The 19,525-nt window shown below is 31.1% G+C and overlaps 1 protein-coding gene across 1 annotated transcript in view; it reads right to left on the bottom strand.

Annotated features, from left to right (window-relative positions):
* Positions 1-1,872: 1,872 nt before the first annotated feature.
* The window catches only part of LOC118187393 (UPAR/Ly6 domain-containing protein qvr-like), a 143,897-nt gene continuing 126,244 nt past the window's right edge, over positions 1,873-19,525 (bottom strand). The window contains exon 4 of the mRNA XM_035357604.2: positions 1,873-19,107. Coding sequence (XP_035213495.1) covers positions 18,899-19,107 — 209 coding nt within the window. The 3' untranslated portion in view covers positions 1,873-18,898. The remainder of the gene's footprint in view (positions 19,108-19,525) is intronic.

Raw genomic sequence — 19,525 nt, 5'->3', positions numbered from 1 at the left:
CTGAAGTCAAAATATAAAATAATTGTTGTATTAAAGGTGGGGGAAATTTATATGTCCCTCAAATTTAATTAAGATGTGGGCTTTAAATTAGTGAGTGCCTTTAAAATAATGTTCATATTAGGAACTGGATCTGGTTACCCTAGTTAATAGAATGTGTATATTAATTGAGAATTTATAAATGTATTTTAATTGTAAATGTTTGTTTTTGTTTATTTTAATAGTAGTCTACCATGCCTCCCATGCGATCCTTAAAGAAAACATGGTTCTTCTAAAATGAACCTGGGTAAAGCAATGCATTCTAGTTGTGGAATTATTTATTTGCATTTGAATTATATGATCTGATATATTATTTTATCTGATCCGTTTATTGCAGAAAAATAAGAGAATAAAGCATTATTTTAAAGAAAGAAAGTGCTTGTAGAATTTGAAAATGCATTGCAGTCTCACAGTTTACTGAAACATAATAATTTTTGATCTTATACCGAGACACCAGGGAGGATATTACCTCGTTTCACTCTCAAGGATATAGACTTAAAAGAGATAAGCTTTGAAGTAATATAATTCACTTTAGAGAGATGAGTATTTACGTAATTTAGTTTACCAGCCAGATTTCATATATTATGTGAGCTTATTTTAATATATTTTTCGGCACCAGTCGTTCTCAGATATTTAACAGAAAAGTTCAAATGAAATCTATTCTAAACTTCTAAAAATATTGCTTCTTAAAATACTGTAATAGCTTATGTTTAGATATCCAGGTGGTTTTCAATAAGAATTATCTTCTAACTATTTCGTATTTCTTCATTTCTGCTATGAACAGTTCTAATAATTATTTACAACAAAGAATCTGAATTTCAGTTGCGTTTTTTCCAGAGTTTAGGTTTCCACAAAGAAGAATATTTTAATACTTAGAAAGTACAAATTTTTTTTCGATACCGAGAGAAAGCTTGTTAAAATCAGGCATTCAATTCAGCAAGAGCTCAAGGAGGCCGGATCTGCTGCCTTTCACCTTTTAAGATAAATTATACTTCCACCTGGAGCGCACTGAAGCTCCAAATAAGAATAGCACCGGTATTTTCCTAAACAACTGATAGCACTGAATGTGTGCCTTAGTTTCCCTGTTAAAAGGGCAAAATACGCAGTAAAATTAGAACATCTGAAAAGAAAATCCTCATAGCGAAATGCGTTCCATCGGGAAGAGGACGTTTTGAGGTTGTACCTGTCGGATTAAGAAGCCCTTGATCTGTATTCACCTATTAAAGCTGCGTTTAAACGAATCAAGATAAAAATGCAGTTTTATCCGATTTTACTTTTAATCTAGGTACCATGCCTTGTTACTACTGATTTATTTCCTTTTTATTTGTTTTATTATTTCACTTAATTTTTATGATACTACTTTTAATTTATTATTAATTTACTCACTTTCCTTTTACTTTATTATTTCACTTAATTCTTACGAAATTTTAATTTATTACTTACCTATTTCTTATTAATTTAATTACTTTATAAATTATTTTTGTTCGGTTTTTCAATTATTTATAAATGTTAACACAATGCACACACAAGAAACTGAGATCATCAAATTAATTTTCAGAATTTCTGTTAAACTTAACTAAAAATAATACTTGAAGTTCAATCACTAAATCCTACTTTATATTTGTTTGAGTGAATCTTAAATTACATTTACTGCTTCATTGTTATGAACCATTAAAAGACTGCGAAATCACAGCTAGTTATTCTTCATTATTTTTCGAAATTCAGTGATGTGAAAAATGTCTTCCAAGAACTGCTTCGATTTTCCGTGTTTATTGAGGTAATGTATTAATAAAATACGGCAGTGGAAGACATAGGAGAAAAGAACAACTCCAAAGCTATATAAAATCAATTTTATTAATCTCTGGTATTTACAAAACTTTCTCACCGAATAATACCGGCATTTTATATCTCAGATTTAATAAATAACATCCTCTATTATGTAAGGGAGAAGGAATTCTCCCACTTTCTTCTCACAGCTTGAAAAAGTTTAAAAGTTATCAAACAATCCTCAAAGTTAAATCTTAGAGAGACAGAAATATATACACAATATAATATTTATGTAAATACATATATATATATGTTTGCATGTAGTATATAACTCCAATATATAGGACTGAATGGAGGGCATTTCTAAAAACTTGAGAGCTGGGTTTTGTCAGTTTTCAGAGAAGCAAAATAACAAATACTTTCCTTAAATTCAAGATATTTCAAAGCAAATACATGCGTACTATATATAATGGAATGATTTGAAAATAGTTGCAATCTATTCGCGATGATTCTTTCTGTTGTAATAACTTGGAGAAGAGTAGTTGCATAGTTAGAAGGTTTTTTAAAATTTATTTGGAGTGCCGTACACCAGCCATAAGATGTGTTGGCCACTACCAAGTTTGGAAACGTTGGTCACTTTATTATAAAGGCACCTAATAGGTGGGCCACTACTGCCTCCTATGAAGGGACAGAAAATTTACACTCATTCTTTCTCCGGATGGGCCCTTGAGATTAAAGTAAAAAATCTCTTTAATCTGATTGGCTGAGAGCCATTTGCATTGTAGAACATTTACATAGGAAACACAAAACGGATTAATTTGAAAAAACGCTGTCTAGAAAGTTATTATAAACAATATTATAAAAAGTTTCTACTTTTATAACAGAAAGAAGATATACCTAAATTAAAATGGGGAATAAGAAATACTACTGCCAAATTAAATTTAATAGTTTTCTTTTATGTCTTACATGTACATACATATCTGCTTTGATTATTTGCTTTGAATATCCATCAGGAAGAGAAATGTTTTTATATATATACACGCAGACGCTTCCCTCTTTACGAACTTTCACAGAAACAAATTATTATCAAAGAATTTTTTTTCACTTTTTCGAAGACTTTAGTCATTTTACAGCGCTTTTGGAAGGACTACAATATTAATAACTGTGCATAGAACATCCATAATGCAAGGCAAGCTGTAACAGATACACAAATGCATGGCGTTTGGCAAAGTATGTGCCTCTATCTTGTTCATAACTATAATGGCTTTAATCAATATTATGAAAAGAAGTGTGTGCGAGTGTTATTCATATTAGTAGTCAAATTCTTCTAAACTCGCAAGAGAAGAATTTCGAAGAACTGCATCTCGGAGAGCAATACAAAAAAGAGGAAGAGCCTGTACCAGTTGAAAGGTTTGATACAAAGTTAACGGCAGTAGCGTTTTCAATGACTGAAGAAAGCCTCATGTTTTTGAAAAACTAAGACGCAAATTCTGAGAGGTTTACTAAAGTCTGTTCCGCACGAAGCCATACAGTTCTATCGTCATATTTACGACGAAGAAAACGGAAGCCTGTTCAGATAAGTTTAGACGCTTTCTTAAGAAAGACACTTCAGAAATCGGAATATATGAACTCCTTTTTACTTCCTTGTACGAAGTAAAAGGGAAGTATTGTAATCCCGAAAAGTTTCATGTAGCATATTTCAACAAAAATATCCATTTTGACCGCTATCGAATGTTATTTAACGACGTTTTTGCGTGACATCTGTGCGTAAGGACGGAATAAAAGACTCTTTTCTTCCAAAAAAATTATAAAACTGCTTTAAAATTAATTCTGAAGAGAATTTTTCGTGGCGTCTGTACGAACGTACGTACGTATCTCGCATAACTCAAAAACGAGTAGCCTCAGAACGTTGAAATTTTGAATATAGAACTGCTATAACATGTAGATGTGCACCTCGTATTTTGGTTGCAATCGGCCGCAACAAACGTATATAAATATTTATATATATATATATATCCACTCTGTTACTCGGCTCAGTGATCTCGGTTTCTTTACTCTTATATGTTTGTAAATTGTACATATTTTACTTTTAAAATGATTGAATTATGCTGTTCTTATCTTCCGGTTAAGGTTTTTATGCCTTTCGTAAATCTGGAAGCAATATTTGTACAATTATCAGCAATTTAAAAGCTGTTTAAGTGCGGTTAAGTTTTAAATAACATGGCGGACATATTTGTTTACATTTGAAACAGCAGAATAGTAGATTTGTTGGCAATCTAGAGAGACTAAGCTTTGCAATAACAAAGATAACGCATTCATTTATTATTGCGAATTAAATCATGCTTAATCCTTTCTGGAATTTTTTCGATGAAATAAGTGTTTTAGATTTACTTCGTAATTTTTAATACAGATATTTTGAGTTCTTATGTTTTTTGCCTTGTCGCGAAGTGGGGACTGAATTAATTCAATGAGAAATACTCAATCGTCTTGGAAAAACTGTTTCTTTTTTGTTTTGTTTGCTTAATTTCTTTTATAAATCGTTCTAACTTTATTATAGTATTTGAACAGAACATGTGGCAACGATTAGATAATTCTTCAAATGATATAAATTTTGTGCATTCTGAGTTATAATATGATGATTCTGAGTAGGAATTTGCTTTGAGCTGATTGCCTTTTTAATCGCGTCCAGATCGGGTTTTTCAACGCATCGGTTGCGCATCCATTTGGATATTATTGCTTTTCTTTGGAATACGCCTTCCGGTATTTCGCCGAAGCTGCTGCTCTGGATTTTGGTTAGCTATTTTTGCCTTTTGATTTTCTCGTTATGCTTTACCTCGGTGAAGTATGAGTGAGTGTCAGCAATCAGCAAACTTCGATAATGAAATCTCAGCCGCCGAACAAGCCTTCGGTACGATTAATATACACTTAGAGAGAGCTAATCGCCCACCCAATGTCAATTCTTACACAACCCTAAGAAAGCAAGCTATTGCTGATCTCCTTAAATTCAACTCAGTTGAAAACAAAACTAGCGATTATCTCAAACGTGTAGCGGAACTTGAACGCATCATTCAGGATTACGACGCACTCTTAAATCTGGCCGTCATGCATAAAAATCAAACAAACAATTCCATTTCGGAAAATAATAACGAAAGCGATGCTATATTAAACGCAAAAGCATCTAATCAAACACAAAAAAGCGATGCAAATAATATCGAGAATAAGAAAAAGAAAATTACTACGGAGAGCGACGGGTTTAAAACCCCTCGTATCACGCATAAACGAACGCATTGAAATCATCGGTTGCTGAACTACCCGTACATAAAAATACGTTCAATGACCTACAGGACTGTAACAGCACGAAGCAGGAATCAAACTCAGAGTCCGCAGGATTTACTCTCGTCAAAAATAGCACTGGACATATTCCCCCAATTGTTCTCTCAGATTTTACAGCCAACTGGGATGCGTTAAAAGAGAAAATTGAAAATTTAGGAGTAAAAAAGTCAAAGGCAATCTCACACGAGATACACTCAATATCAAAGACTGGGATAAAGATGACTATCGCACGGCGTTTCTGGCCAAACGAGATGTGCAATTCCACACATACAAAATTAATTCCGAAAAACCAATCAAAGTAGTAATTAAGAAGCTGCCTAGAAACTCCAATATGGAAATAATTCACAAAGAACTCACTGAACACGGAATTCCTGTAGAAAACATACGTCAGCTCGAAAGATTCCGAGATGGAAAAATTGTTAAATTACCTATATTCTTAGTCGAGGTCAAAAGAAAGGAAAAGGGTAAACAAATCTACCAAATAAAGCAACTTCGTGGATTAGATGTCATAGTCCGTGCTTACAAATCCAGACCTGGCCCTGTGCAATGCCACAGGTGCCAGAGATACGGACACACTCGAGATCTATGTCATTACAAACCTAGGTGTCTTAAATGCGCCGAGCTGCACGAAACTTACACCTGTAAGAAGAACAAGGACGAACTACCAGCGCTCTGCGTTCTGTGCGGCGATTGCAACCCGTGCAACTCGAAGGAATGTAAATACCATCCGGATAACCTACCCAAAAGAGTCTTCAATAAGAGCAATCAGAACGAGAAACAGCAGGAACAGGAACAATTTCAATTAAATAAAGAACCCTCCCTGGAGCTACGGAAAACGAAAATACTAAAAATCAACCGAGCTGGACAACCCAAAAGGAAAACAAAAATAAACAAGAGAGCGAAACTAAAGAAGTTTAATTTTTTGAGTGGATAAAAATCCAACTCCTAAAAGCGAAAGAATTCTTTACAGAATTTAAAAAAGCAAAAAACATCATGGGTAAACTCGACGTCGGAATGACCGCAATTGAATATTTCACTATGACTTTTAGACCTCATAGCAATATTAATGCGATGATTTCAGCTACCAATAGCTTTTTAAAAATTGTCTATTTCAATGCGAAAGGTGTCATAAAACAATATCAATATATTAAAGATTATCTGGAAAAGTACAACAATAGAACTCTAGTCCCTGTAGCTAATTCCTGTAAATATTTAGGTGTTTACATAGATAAGTCTCTCAACTTCAAAGATCATATTTCTTACATCTTAAAAAGCAAATGCAGCTTACATGGCAATCTATCCTATTATCGGCAAAAAACCAAAACTCAACCCAAGGATAATTCATCCCAATTTGTCATGGTGGTAACTTGTAAATTTTAATTTTAAAATTTACTTGAACTCTGAAATTGTAAATTTTAATTTTAAAATTTACTTGAACTCTGAAAATCCTATTATTTGTGTTGCATCTTATGTTAATCAAGAAACTTTTCTTATTCATGATTTTTATGTTACTATTTCATTTTTTAATTATTTTGTGATGAATTTTTACTTTATCGTATTATTTGTGATGAATTTTTACTTTATCGAATTACTACGAACTTTTAAACTTTTTACGTACTATCTAGCTACTGCATACTTCTGAAGGACTTTGAACTCTTATGCCATTCACAGCTTCAAACTATCTTCGCGCCATTTTCATGACATCTCACTACTGCTTATCCTGCACTCTTATTAGATGTATTGCACTCACCATCTGCATTTGCCATATAACTCACTGCACCTGCCTGCATGCTTCAATTTAATGTCATTGTTTATCACTGCACAATTTTTATGATGAACGCCTCCTTTCGTAAGTATTAAGATATGCCTGCTCACGCAGCTGAATTTTCTTCGCCCACGGGTGTTGGTACTTTCCTAGTACCATTTATTTGGAAATATCTTTGGCTAGTTTGATTTAATGCGATCTACTGGCGAAAACTCTATAGTAGTTAATGACCAGAAAAACGTAAGTCATAAAGTTTTAATATGAACGAAATACTAAGTGAACCTAGCGCCAGAGTGTCGCTATGCTAAACAAATCTAGTGAATTTACTCTATTGTGGTTTATGCGCTGTCGACGAAGTAGATTTAATTCAACCCGATAAGTTTAAATTAAATGCAAGAAAAATTGCGCATAATTTAATATTCCGTACAAGGAAGTCATGTGATCAGATGTTTTTCTTTTATGCAGTTCCCACATCACAAATATCCCCCTTTACTCGTCGATGAGTCTTCAGAAAGTGTGCCACACGTTAATTCATCCCCTAGATAAGTAGAGGTTTTCTAGCCACATGGCATCCGCGACTGCCTTAAAGACGACAATCTAAGGTACGCAGTGTATAGTAAAATTATTCTTTATTTACTTCTAATTTTCTATTTATAATACACTGCATTTAAGACTTTAAATGCATTATTTATTTATTTTATAATTTCTAATGATTTATTTGATGTTATTATAGCTTTTATCTCTCGTATATCCTTAGGAGATATGCGTAGCAATACATTTTGTGAGCTGCCCAGACGACACAGGTGGTGGCCATACAATACTGCGGCACCGAAGGTCCCGGGTTCGAATCCCGGAGAAGGCATGGATGTTTGTAAATGTATAGTGTCTTGGCGGCATGGGGCACTTTAAATATATGGCGAGCTGAAAGTCCTCTCGAGAGGTTGGTAGTAAGGGATTAGAGGTGGAAGACCCTTGGACCCGTCCTCCCCCGGGGTGCTCTCCATTAAAATTTACCCCCCGGGTTTTATATACATATATATATATAAACACATAATATTTTAGTATACTTAACTAAAGTCATCTAATTAGAAAAGGTACATATCTATATATTATATTACTTCAGGTTTAAACCGCTCACAATTTTAGCTGCAATAAGATACTGATTCAGAAGTCAAACAACAATAAGATGTTAAAAATAGAAAAGTGCGGATGATAAAAAAAAATTCCTTCTAATTTAAGCCCAGTACGATCTTAAAATTAAAAATTAAAAAAAAATGTATAATAGTTACTGAAAATTTACGATACATTTTTATTTACTCAAAAGAGATAGTTTAGTTTACTTGCATACTTTAATACATAAATAAATAACTTTAAATACATAATAACATAAATATAAGCAGGTTAATTTATCGAGAAGCTTCTTCAAATCAGCTATCAATATCTTCGCTTGCCATCCAACTAAGATAGTCGTTAGCGCCGCTAACTGCCACACCGAAAGGCCCGGGCTCAAAGGCGCCAGAGATGTTTGTTAATGTACAGTGTCTGTGTATCATGGGGACACTCTAAATACGCGGCGACCCGAAAGGCATCTCGAGATGTTGGTCATAAGAGAAAAGGGAGGGGAGATTCTCGGACTCGTTCCCTCCCGGGGTGCTCTCCATCAAAATTACGGGCGGAACTGACCGAAGTCTTACTGTCACTTGTATGGTGCTCAAAGCTTTTGCGCGCAATCTTGCCCTCTTTGTCACGATGAATTTTGTGGGCTTGTTCTGATGTTACTGTCAGATAAGTGAGATAAGTCCTAACATAACAACATTTTATGAACGCAGTAATATTTTATGAATAAATTCGCCGTACAAACGGTCTTTCGGAAACGTAACCCTTTCGTAAGGTGGATATTATCTGTGTAAGAATATATTAACTATCGAACAAAATATTTAGAACTGAATGAATAATCACTTTTGGAAAATTTGGATCCTTTTATATAGAAATTTTCAAATAATGAAAGCTTAAATTCACGTTCTTAAATTTTCATTTTTCATGTAATTTCATCCATAGGAAGTATCTTTAATCCATAACATACTTTCAAATAACTAATATAGATTAAAATTAGACAAAAATTAACTTAAACCGAAGTAGATTTTTAATAAAATAGTATCGATTTTCAACGGCTCTTCTTTGGGAGTAAAATATTTGGAAAATCGGAGCAGCAAACAATTAAGTTTAGCAGAAAAAAACCCACCATGTGGAAATGAAACGAAAACAAAAGTAAGGCCATCTATTGACTAAAACAATAATAAAATATGAAACTAACTCATTACAACATTGAAAGTGTTGGAAATAACTGGACTGGAATTAGTCTCACTAACAAAAAATAAGCTTAAGTAAAAAGGCTAGTTTCATATTTAGTGTTTTTGCTATGTAGCCACATTGGAAATATAATGCTATTTAAAATATCCTGAGTTTCTTATTTATAAACATTATTTACTGCAACCATAGCAAATATTTGGATGTATTATTGTTTGGAGTAAATGAATTCGACGTTCGGTGAAATTCGTCTCATTACAGAGAGAATCCCAAACACAGCTGAGGAGAAATGTGAAAACACTTAAGCCGAATAGAAGCTTGCTACTCTACTGCTTATGAAGAATAGAGGCTTGCTATTCTGTTGTGTTAGAAGATTTGCCAGAATTGAAAAGATAATAAACAACGTAATATGTCAGTAAGCCCCTCCACGAAAGTGGAGAGAAATATATTTCGTGTTTGTAGATTTGTTTATGGAAGAATACGATGATAATTTCTAACATTCTCCGTGCAAGAATACTTTTATTCACTCTTGTTCCAATTTAGTAATCCTGCGTTTTAATAGTTGAAATCTAAAAGACAATAAATAAGCATTAAAATAAAAAAAAAGTGTTTTCATTCGTAACAGTTATGCTAAATGTGAAGCTTTTGTTAATTGAAAAGATAATGCTGATATTACGATAAGGAGAATAAATAATCTGATAATGAAGAAATATTTTATCTGCAGCCCGTAGTGCAATTTATAACGCTTGCATAGGAAACACGGTGCACAATTACACAGAACTTTCATTCTGCCAAAACCCAACTTTCTCATGATATTCTAGTTAAACTATTTGTTAAGTGCATAGATCATATGTCAGAATTTCCACAAATGGAAGCTTTTACACTGTAACTAGAAAATCACTAGTACAGTAATGCACGAAGCTAAGGCAACTATCAGTGAAATTCGAAAAGCAACACCTAAATCAAAAAGGAAGTGCGAAATCAGAAACAACTGTCACATTTTCCACTAAGTTAGCTAATTCTAAATTTTCTTAAAGAGTAACAACTTATACAGTTAGTTTAATTCCACAAATAGCAGATGGAAGTTTTATTAAAATTGGATGAATTCAACTAACTATATAGAGTGCAAAGATCATTACTAATTCAAATAATCAAAATCATTAACTTTCTAAAAAACAAGAACATAAGCAATCAGAGAAAACGTGTTTAAAACTTAAATACTAATTTCACTTAGCTCATGTAAAATAGCCCTTAAGTAAATTTTTCATTTTAATTTAAATTAAGGACAAAAATTAAATGATCCAAATGTGGAAATGTTCAAATTAATTTATGCGCATTAATATCTTTTAGGTATTTAAATTTTATGTATTCAAATGCACGTAATTTATTTGCAAAATTCAGAGAACACAGAACTTCTACAATTATATCTCAATGTAAACATGCTTTAATAATTATATATTTTAATTATCATTAAATCAACTTTAAAGCATTCACATTTTATTTTATATAAATGCATATAATACTTTAATTTAAATTTATAATGTATTAAATTTCTTAAAATTTCATGTTTTACTAAATATGTATTCAATTTACACATGAAACTATTACAAAATGTTTTTTTTACAAAGCTATAAACGTCTTTATTTATCTTAGCGCAAATTAGTACCCGAATTCATTTCGGTTAGAAAGTACTTATTTTGAAAATTTCTTACTAAAATCTGAGAAACACTTTCACATTCCAGTCATTACACACTCTTAATTTAATTTCCTCAGTCCAAAATATTAATTTAATATTACATATATATTTTGAAGAAGTTTTTGAAAAATGCTATTAAACTTTCCAAATTTTTAATAAAGTATTTAAATATTTTATAATAGCCTAAAATATTTTGATTTTAAATAACAACTACAAATTTCAAATATAAGCTCAATTTTAATTTACATATGAAATTTATCAAAAAATTGAGACGTAAAAATAACGTAAAATTGATACGTGATAATTGACTGTTCATTACTTGATATCATATTTATTTTCTTTATTGTGCATTTGATAATAATTTTAATGAATAATATTATAACTCTGTTATTTAACAACATTCTAAAATGTTTTAAAATATACTGTTTTCACGATTATGGGTATAAAATTCTAATTTAGTTATAATTTAATACTCGTATAATATCGTCATAAAATTACATTCACTGTTTTTATAACTAATGTAACGGCCCAAATATAAGACTGACTATATACTTTCATAACTACTATATTGGCCCAAATATAAGACTAAATTATATCTAATGCTTAACTCTGTTGAAAAATATACGTCTCATTTGTGTAATCTAATAATTAAAAAATATGTTAATTTATCATTTATCCATTAACTTTTATGGTAAGGAGTCGTACTTAATATTTATTTTGCATTTACTAAGTCTCTTTCTTGTAGCACACCTTCAACAAATCAAGTTTACTTATATGACACCCGCTTATGTTATCCTTGTCGCCTTCAAGAACATAGGGTCATCGCATAAGCAAAGCTGTTTTATATTTGGGTCTATAACATGCATTCAAAACCAACAGACCAAATACAATGAATGAATACATGAAAATACAATTCATTTATATTTACAGGGAATACAATTATAAAAAAATATAATCAGAAGAAATAATTTCAGAAAAAATATTCATTCTTATAAATTCAAAAAATTGAGGTTGCATAGACTATTCAGAAGAGCATTCTTTTTACAATGTCAGTTAGAGTCTGTAACTTCTAAAAAGAAAAGATCTAAAATTTAAAATAAAATGCTTATGTTAAAAGTTATGAACCATTCAGAAAATATTTTGCGATTTTTCTATTAATACCGAATTAAGAACACGGATAAATTATGTATCAAAAACAATTTTGTCAGCTCTTTTACCTCTAACATTTATAAACATAAAAAATTGAAGATTTTAAGTTAAAATTTCCAAGTATATAAAACAAATCTGATAAATCTAAGACTCTATGAAATTAAAAAATTATTACATTATGATTTGTTTTACAAACTAATAATAATTTGAAAGCTTTTATACAATTATTAAAACTTTGAGTTTAAACAAATGGCTTAAAGAGGTAAACTACATATTTCCACAGCAAAACTAGAAAATCTCGGAATTTAACGCAGTAATCCATTAATGGGTTAAAACTAATTAAAATTTTCACAGAAGAAAGATATGAATTTACACACATTTACAAAAAAGAACATTCGTTATTTACAACTTTTAATACTTAAAAAATTGCTTGTTAAAAAATACTACAATAATATCTCCAGAAAGCTAAAAATATATAATTATTGCTAAAATGGTTTATTTGTTTATCGTTTGTTCCCGACGTATATTTTGAATTTGGCAAGACTTTTGTATGCTGTACTGTATAGTATAATTTTATATTAATAGCCACTAACATACTATTTTATGCAATAAAATAAAAAGCATATAGAAATGTTTTGAGGAAAATAAATTTTAAAGATATGTTTCAGTTTTAAATTCTTATATGATAATGAAGTAGCTTACAGTGTGCGTATATTAATTTAAAATACAGAGCAGTTTTCGACAAAACGGCAAAAAATGGGCAATAATATTATTATATATTATTTATATAATACAGAATTAATAATTGTATATAGTAAAATTTCAATATAACACATAAATAAAAAATACAATTTGTAAGTAAAGCTTAAACATAAATAACAATTCAATAAAAGTACACACAATTATCACAAAACTACATAATAATCACGATGTAAATATTCCTTATTTAGTAGAATCAAAAATCTTTCTATATTATCATACTTTTAAGTACATAATAAAAGTGTCGGACGAAGAGAAAATATATTATAATAAATATTTTTTATTTATGTATGAAATACGTTTTCAAATAAAACATTCAGTTAAGAGATCTTTCAATCTAGATTATAAGACTGACTGTATTTTCCCAATGTGATTTCCTATCCGTACTAGCGAGTTTTAAACTTATATTATGACTTGTTAAAATTTTAGCAACAACTACTAAATAATAATAATAATGTATGCACAAATATATGCACATATAAAATTTATATGGAACTTTGGAATACATATTCTGTTGTTTTTATAATGAATTCTTAAACATTTACAAAATTAAATAGATCTGTAAAAGTTACATAGAAAAAATTAATCATTCCAAAAACTTAAGAAATTGTACTCTTGCATAGATTTGTGGAATTTCACTTTTGCAATAATTTGCTGCAAGCATCCTTGTTATTATCTAAAAGCCCAAAGGATTTGCTAATTTTTTTTATTAAAACAATTAAAAGTAATAAAGTGACTTTGTCTCATTATATTTCTCATGAAGAATTAATTTTCCTAACTAATGCGTTTTTCATATAAGTCGATTTCCATTACACATATAATGCTACAAAAATATAGAATAAAACAAAATAACAGTTAAGCATTTAGATCTTATGCATTTCGACCTTCAGTTGGTCAGTATTTGTCAAATTTAATGCTTAGTTTGTAAACATTTATTATTTATTTTAAAAAACGACTGGGTCAATTTTGATAGTTTATTCTTTTAACCTTTTGAATTCATTATAAAAATATCACTTCATTAAATTATTTATTATAAACATTTACAAACAACGTGTATTTTTTTCTTACCCTAATAATAAAAATTTATATATAATGTGTCAAATAAAATATTTGCATATTTTAACTTTTTTTGCTCTATTTCTGATTTACCCTAGCAAATTAAAATAAAAATAATTTATTTTATTATATAGACTAATATGTACGTTATCGTATTTCGTAAATTAATATGTAATATAGCTTATTAAATAAATATATTATTAATGAATGGATACTGAGAATAAAATGGTGCATAGAACGAAATGGATGCAAATTATATTCTAATTAGGAATACAATAAACAATTTGTGCATATTTCAAAATTATTGGAAGTTATGTTATCTTTATGGCATTGTTCAATACAAAATGTTGTCATACATAAGTACAAGTAACAAATTAAACGTCTTTTACACATCAGCTGATTTATTGGGATTTATTATTATTCTGAATTGAAGAAAAAATTCCATTTTAGAAATTTAAAATTCACTGCTGTTCCGTGGAACTGCAACACTGTGAAAGTGACTATGAGGTCGGCTAGACTTTTACGAAATAAACAGCTTATCCTGGAAGAAGCAATATTTAGTGTCAATACATGTGACACATGTTCAAATATGGCAAAACCATAATTCAGCAATATAAAAAAAGGTCTCAGCAAGCAATTCGTCCTACATTTTACTAGGAAATCGAACTAATATTTGCTATTTATAGGCAAATATGGCCTTATGCAGAAGAAGAGGAACTTACAATCAATAGACGATATATGAAAAAGAAAAAAATGTTGACTAAGAGAAGATGTTTTGCCAAATCGTGATACTTTAGTAAGTGTTCGTAGAAAATTACTGCAGTTACATGTGAATGACGACAGATGAAAATTCTACCCGTCGCCATTAGAAATCTGAAATTTTAATGCACATTTCGGATACAAAAAACAAGCAAGTACACCGAACGGCAGAGATGTTTCCTCAGCTCTGACGCCTCAAGGGAGCACAGAGAAAACAAGAGATTCTGCGAATACCGATCTTCGACGATTGTTGTAACGAGGGCCCTTAACTCTCACTCTTTATCCTCAAACATCATTTGATCCTACATCAGAGACGTCAGAGCCGGATGATGAATGGGAATAGTTTTTTTTAGATGACCTTACACTTTGTGGCCTCTACCATTACACCCAAATCCTTATTTACGGGATATCGTGGAGAACAGCATATAAGACGTTACACTGCATAGCACCATGCTTGGTCTACCTCAAGCTTGGTGGTTTGAGTCACATTCTTTCCTTTTCTGAAGTACAAGATTATGAATAGTCAACAGTATTCAACAGACAATTTAAACGTTGAAATCCTGCCTTATCACAGAATATCTTCTTACATCTTTTCGGCAAGATAGTTTTTATTCTCAAAGTGTCTGTATTGTCCAAAGTTTATATGTACTCAACACGAACAGTTTCTTTTTCTGCCTGTTCTCTATATGTTTTATGGCTGAGCAGAATACAGGCGAGGTGTAATCACACAATGAGCATCGTTTGCAGTTTACCACCAACAATTCTAAATTCATATAGATGATTTATAGAATAACATTCCTCACCTCACCATGTGGAATCACTGTGACTTCAAGGCGTCCCGTATACAGTCGGTTGTCTCTGATTGATAAAAGAATACTTATCACTATGTTCTTTATTTGCAAGACTTGTATCTGATAATCATTTACCTTGCGTGTCACGGATTATTCCGTAAACTCATTTTATCTTTCAATTTAGATCGTTACTGTGTTGCAGTTTCAATGCACAGCAATGTATTTCAATTTTATTTACATTAAGTGCATGCTTTGTTTCAAAATTTATCTTTGGTTCACAATCAAGAAGTACCAGTTTGTTGTTCTCTATTAAAATGTCACTTTCCTTAATAATTCACAATCCGCTTCAATTCATTTAGCAGTCATGTTGAAAATATTTACCATACAACCAAACGCAGCCGTTCAATAATAACGACACATAGAAAAAATCTCTCTAATTGCATTTTATTCTGCAGCCACCGTTGTTGAAAGCACCACACTGATAATAATCGACGAAAGTAACGCAAGAAAACGTTTTATTCGTTCTACGCAGACGAAAACGGCGATTATTTTGATTAATTAGGATGGGCTATTTTCTACACATATAGCTTATTGCAAAGCATCTAATTTACAGGTATTGTTAAGATGAGACAAACTTTTTGTTGTCGTTAAAAAGGTAACTTTAAAACGAATTAAAATTTGTATATTTCTTCCCTAAAAATGAGAAAAAAAAAGGAAAGAAAAATATATTCAACGAGTCTATTCCTCAAATAATCTGAAAATATTAACTTTTCGGTGAATAAATTTAAATGCTATAATTCTAAATATTCGCTCTTCTAATGTACAGTATTCAGGGAGCTACGTATTCATATCTACCTCAAAGAACCGGTGTTTCACTGTAACAACACTTAATCAATTTACAGCAGTTAATTCTGTTTTCAACCCGCATTCTTTCCGAATTCCGCTTTATATACATAGAAAACGCAAGTTCCCCATCAAAACAGCAACAACCAATAAAACATGAATTGCACTTATTGCACGGTAAGGCAGCAGACGCATATATACGTAATATTCACCACAATCAAATTTTAGAACTGGTACACAAATCTGAATGCATAAGACTAAAACAATGCAGATAACAACACCAAAATTAAGAAGACATAATCAACTCACGTGTTAATAGTCACACTTAAAATACAATGATGTTATTACTTATGGCACAAAATATCAACATTTGTGAAATCAGCAGCATTTGAAGCAACATAGCAGTTTATCACATCTATGGCTTAAACCGTGATATGTGCGCTTGTGTTATCAAAGCGTATATGCTTTGATTTGTTGCAATTTTATTATTTGTACGTTTTATAATTCGTTACATCACTAGTGATTACAATAAAATTTTAATAAAATAACTTTGGAAAAATTACATATTAGTTGTCTGTAAACTGCAGGTAATAAAACATTTGGCCAAACATTGCAGGCACCCGAAATCCAATCGTTATACATGATAGAATCCCAAAATTCGAGAACCAGAAAAGAATGTATATTGATAGCCAATCTACCATAATCCAAAGTGGAGTTTATCTAAATTATCTTATACAGAGCAGCAATTCATCCAATCATACCGCGAGATGTTTTCTGATATATCGGATTATTTATTAAGATATATTTTGGTTTGCCATGAGTAAAAAAAGACGTTCCATGTTCATTTAAGCAAATACCTAATAGAAACTTATGGAATGTTGTAGCAAGTTTGTGATGCAAACAATCTGTTCGTTGAGAAGTCTTAGAATAGCAATGAAGGTTCCGCTAGTTCTTGGTAACCAATACGTAGCCACCATGAAAGCAGTAAAATTCTGCAGACAACCATAAAATTCGGAAAAAACGCAGTAAAAGCAAGTTTACTGTGAAAGTATTAATTCAACACATCAAAGGATCAACTTAAATCATGCACTTAGATCTATAAGTCGTCAATGTTATGTAACAATGTTTCGCTGATCCCGCTTTCCCAATTTTTGCCAAAACAGGAATTCCTATTCTTCGATACCTATGGTACTCGCCTGAAATTGGAACGTGTGTCTTTTTGTTCCCTCAACTTGTCTGTTTACTTATGCATTGTTGGTATTTCAGCATCGAAAAGATAAAACGCGCGACGCTGCTCCAAACATATTATGATATTACTTTTAGGAGCCCAATTCCTGATTTTTTGGATCCCTCTACGCACTTACTGCCTGCTGATAAAATGTTCTGGAAGTCTTACCTTTTTATATACATGTCTAGATAATCTTTCAAGAGTCACACAATAAGAAAAATTCAAGATATTGACTATTAAAAGAAATTTAAAGTTAAAATGGTAGACGGAAGTACAGCTTCCGTCTGCTTTTCTTCCGTACTTTACTGTAAATTACCAATTGTAATGCATGGTGTGAAAGCATATTTTTATATAAATAAGAATCTTTTCTCTTAATTTCCATAAAATCCAGCTAGCCAGCAGAATTCAAATGGAGACTTTGGCAATTAATCGAACATTTATCCGTATTATTTTTGAATAATAAATACAAAACTTTTTTTTATATAAAACCAATGTATGCAATGCACACTTTTGTCTTTATGTATGAAAATTATTCGGTATGCTGAAAGCATTGATATTGGAATAAAAGAAGAAATACATATGCTTTAAAACTTAACAAATTGTTAAGTTGTTGTATACTTTGAATATCTTTTTAGATGTGACCTAACATATTACAAAGCATCTCGAAATTAAGAATATAGAATCACTTCACAGAAGAAAATTTTAATTCTGCAAATAGCAAAACCAAAAATAATAGTTTTAGTGATACACACAACTGTCATTTTTCTGTATCTTTTATTAAATACAACGGGGTGACTTGTGGACAATACAAAAATTTTAGGCTGTTTATCTTTATGTGCGTTAAGGAAACGAAAGTTTCATTCTGAATCATATTTGAAAAAAAAATTAATTCTTTAATTTGATAAAAGGTAGTATTTTGTATAATGAGAATAACTGAATATAACCAATAGAATCCAAGCTGTTCGCATAATCAACATAAAACAAACTTACCATACAACACTGAAAAGCATTTACCCCATTTTAATGTATATTAATCTTAAATATCACTTTATAAACTTCATTTACATAACAATACTGTTCTTAGTCTGAATTTAAATATCTAGTTCATCACTAAATGATATTTGTTTATATTTTTGGAATGGGATCATGCAAGAATTAGCACACTGAGGGTTTTATGAGAATACTTCATATTGCTGCACAAAGTAGATCTACATCCGTCCTAACTGCTAGGAGCTCAAAATGCCGCTGATGCAAGAGTTAAAGAAATAATTACATTCGCAATTCTTAAAAAGAAAATTTTGTACAGAGTTGTAAACAAACTTTGCTAACAACATGCCTCTTTTGCCCGAAGATGTCTTCAGAGTATTCTCGAGTGCCGTTGAGCCACACTCAAATAAAATATACCACACTCAATATACAAGAAAATATACCACACTCAAAAAGGCACATAGCAGAGGTGCCGTGAACCCCGCTGTGAGCGCCAGCACACCATTGCAGTTGTCCCGTTCGCAGAAACACATGTGTCCTGTATTGCCTCCTTCGTACATGCACACGTGGTCTACCATAAACAGGTTGATTTGGAGACTTTTCGTGCAGGTTCGGCGCACTACTTCTTTTGCTGTAATAATAATAATAATTAAATTTAAATAAAAAATTAATCAAAAGAAACACTAAAATATGCAGTGTTTCCGACATGTTTTTCTGTATCTATATTATTTATTACAATACTAAATTAAAAATATACTTTTTATAGTAGAAAAGATCTTACACTGAGCAATGACGTTAGTGTAATGCCAATCAATGCAATGCCAATTTTTACAATGCAATGCCAATTTACAATGCAATGCTAATCTTACACAGAGCAATGCCATATTATGATATTACTTTTAGGAGCCCGATTCCTGATTTTGTGGATCCCTCTACGCATTTACTGCTTGCTAATAAAAATTTTCTGGAAGTCTTACCTTTTTATATACATGTCTAGATAATCCTAATTCCAAGGATTATCTAGACATGTATATAAGGAACACTTAATG

Source organism: Stegodyphus dumicola, chromosome 6 (assembly GCF_044657685.1).
Source record: "Stegodyphus dumicola isolate Sdum_Otavi_A_Nest chromosome 6, ASM4465768v1".
NCBI lineage: Eukaryota > Metazoa > Arthropoda > Arachnida > Araneae > Eresidae > Stegodyphus > Stegodyphus dumicola.
This window is presented reverse-complemented; position numbering and strand designations above follow the sequence as displayed.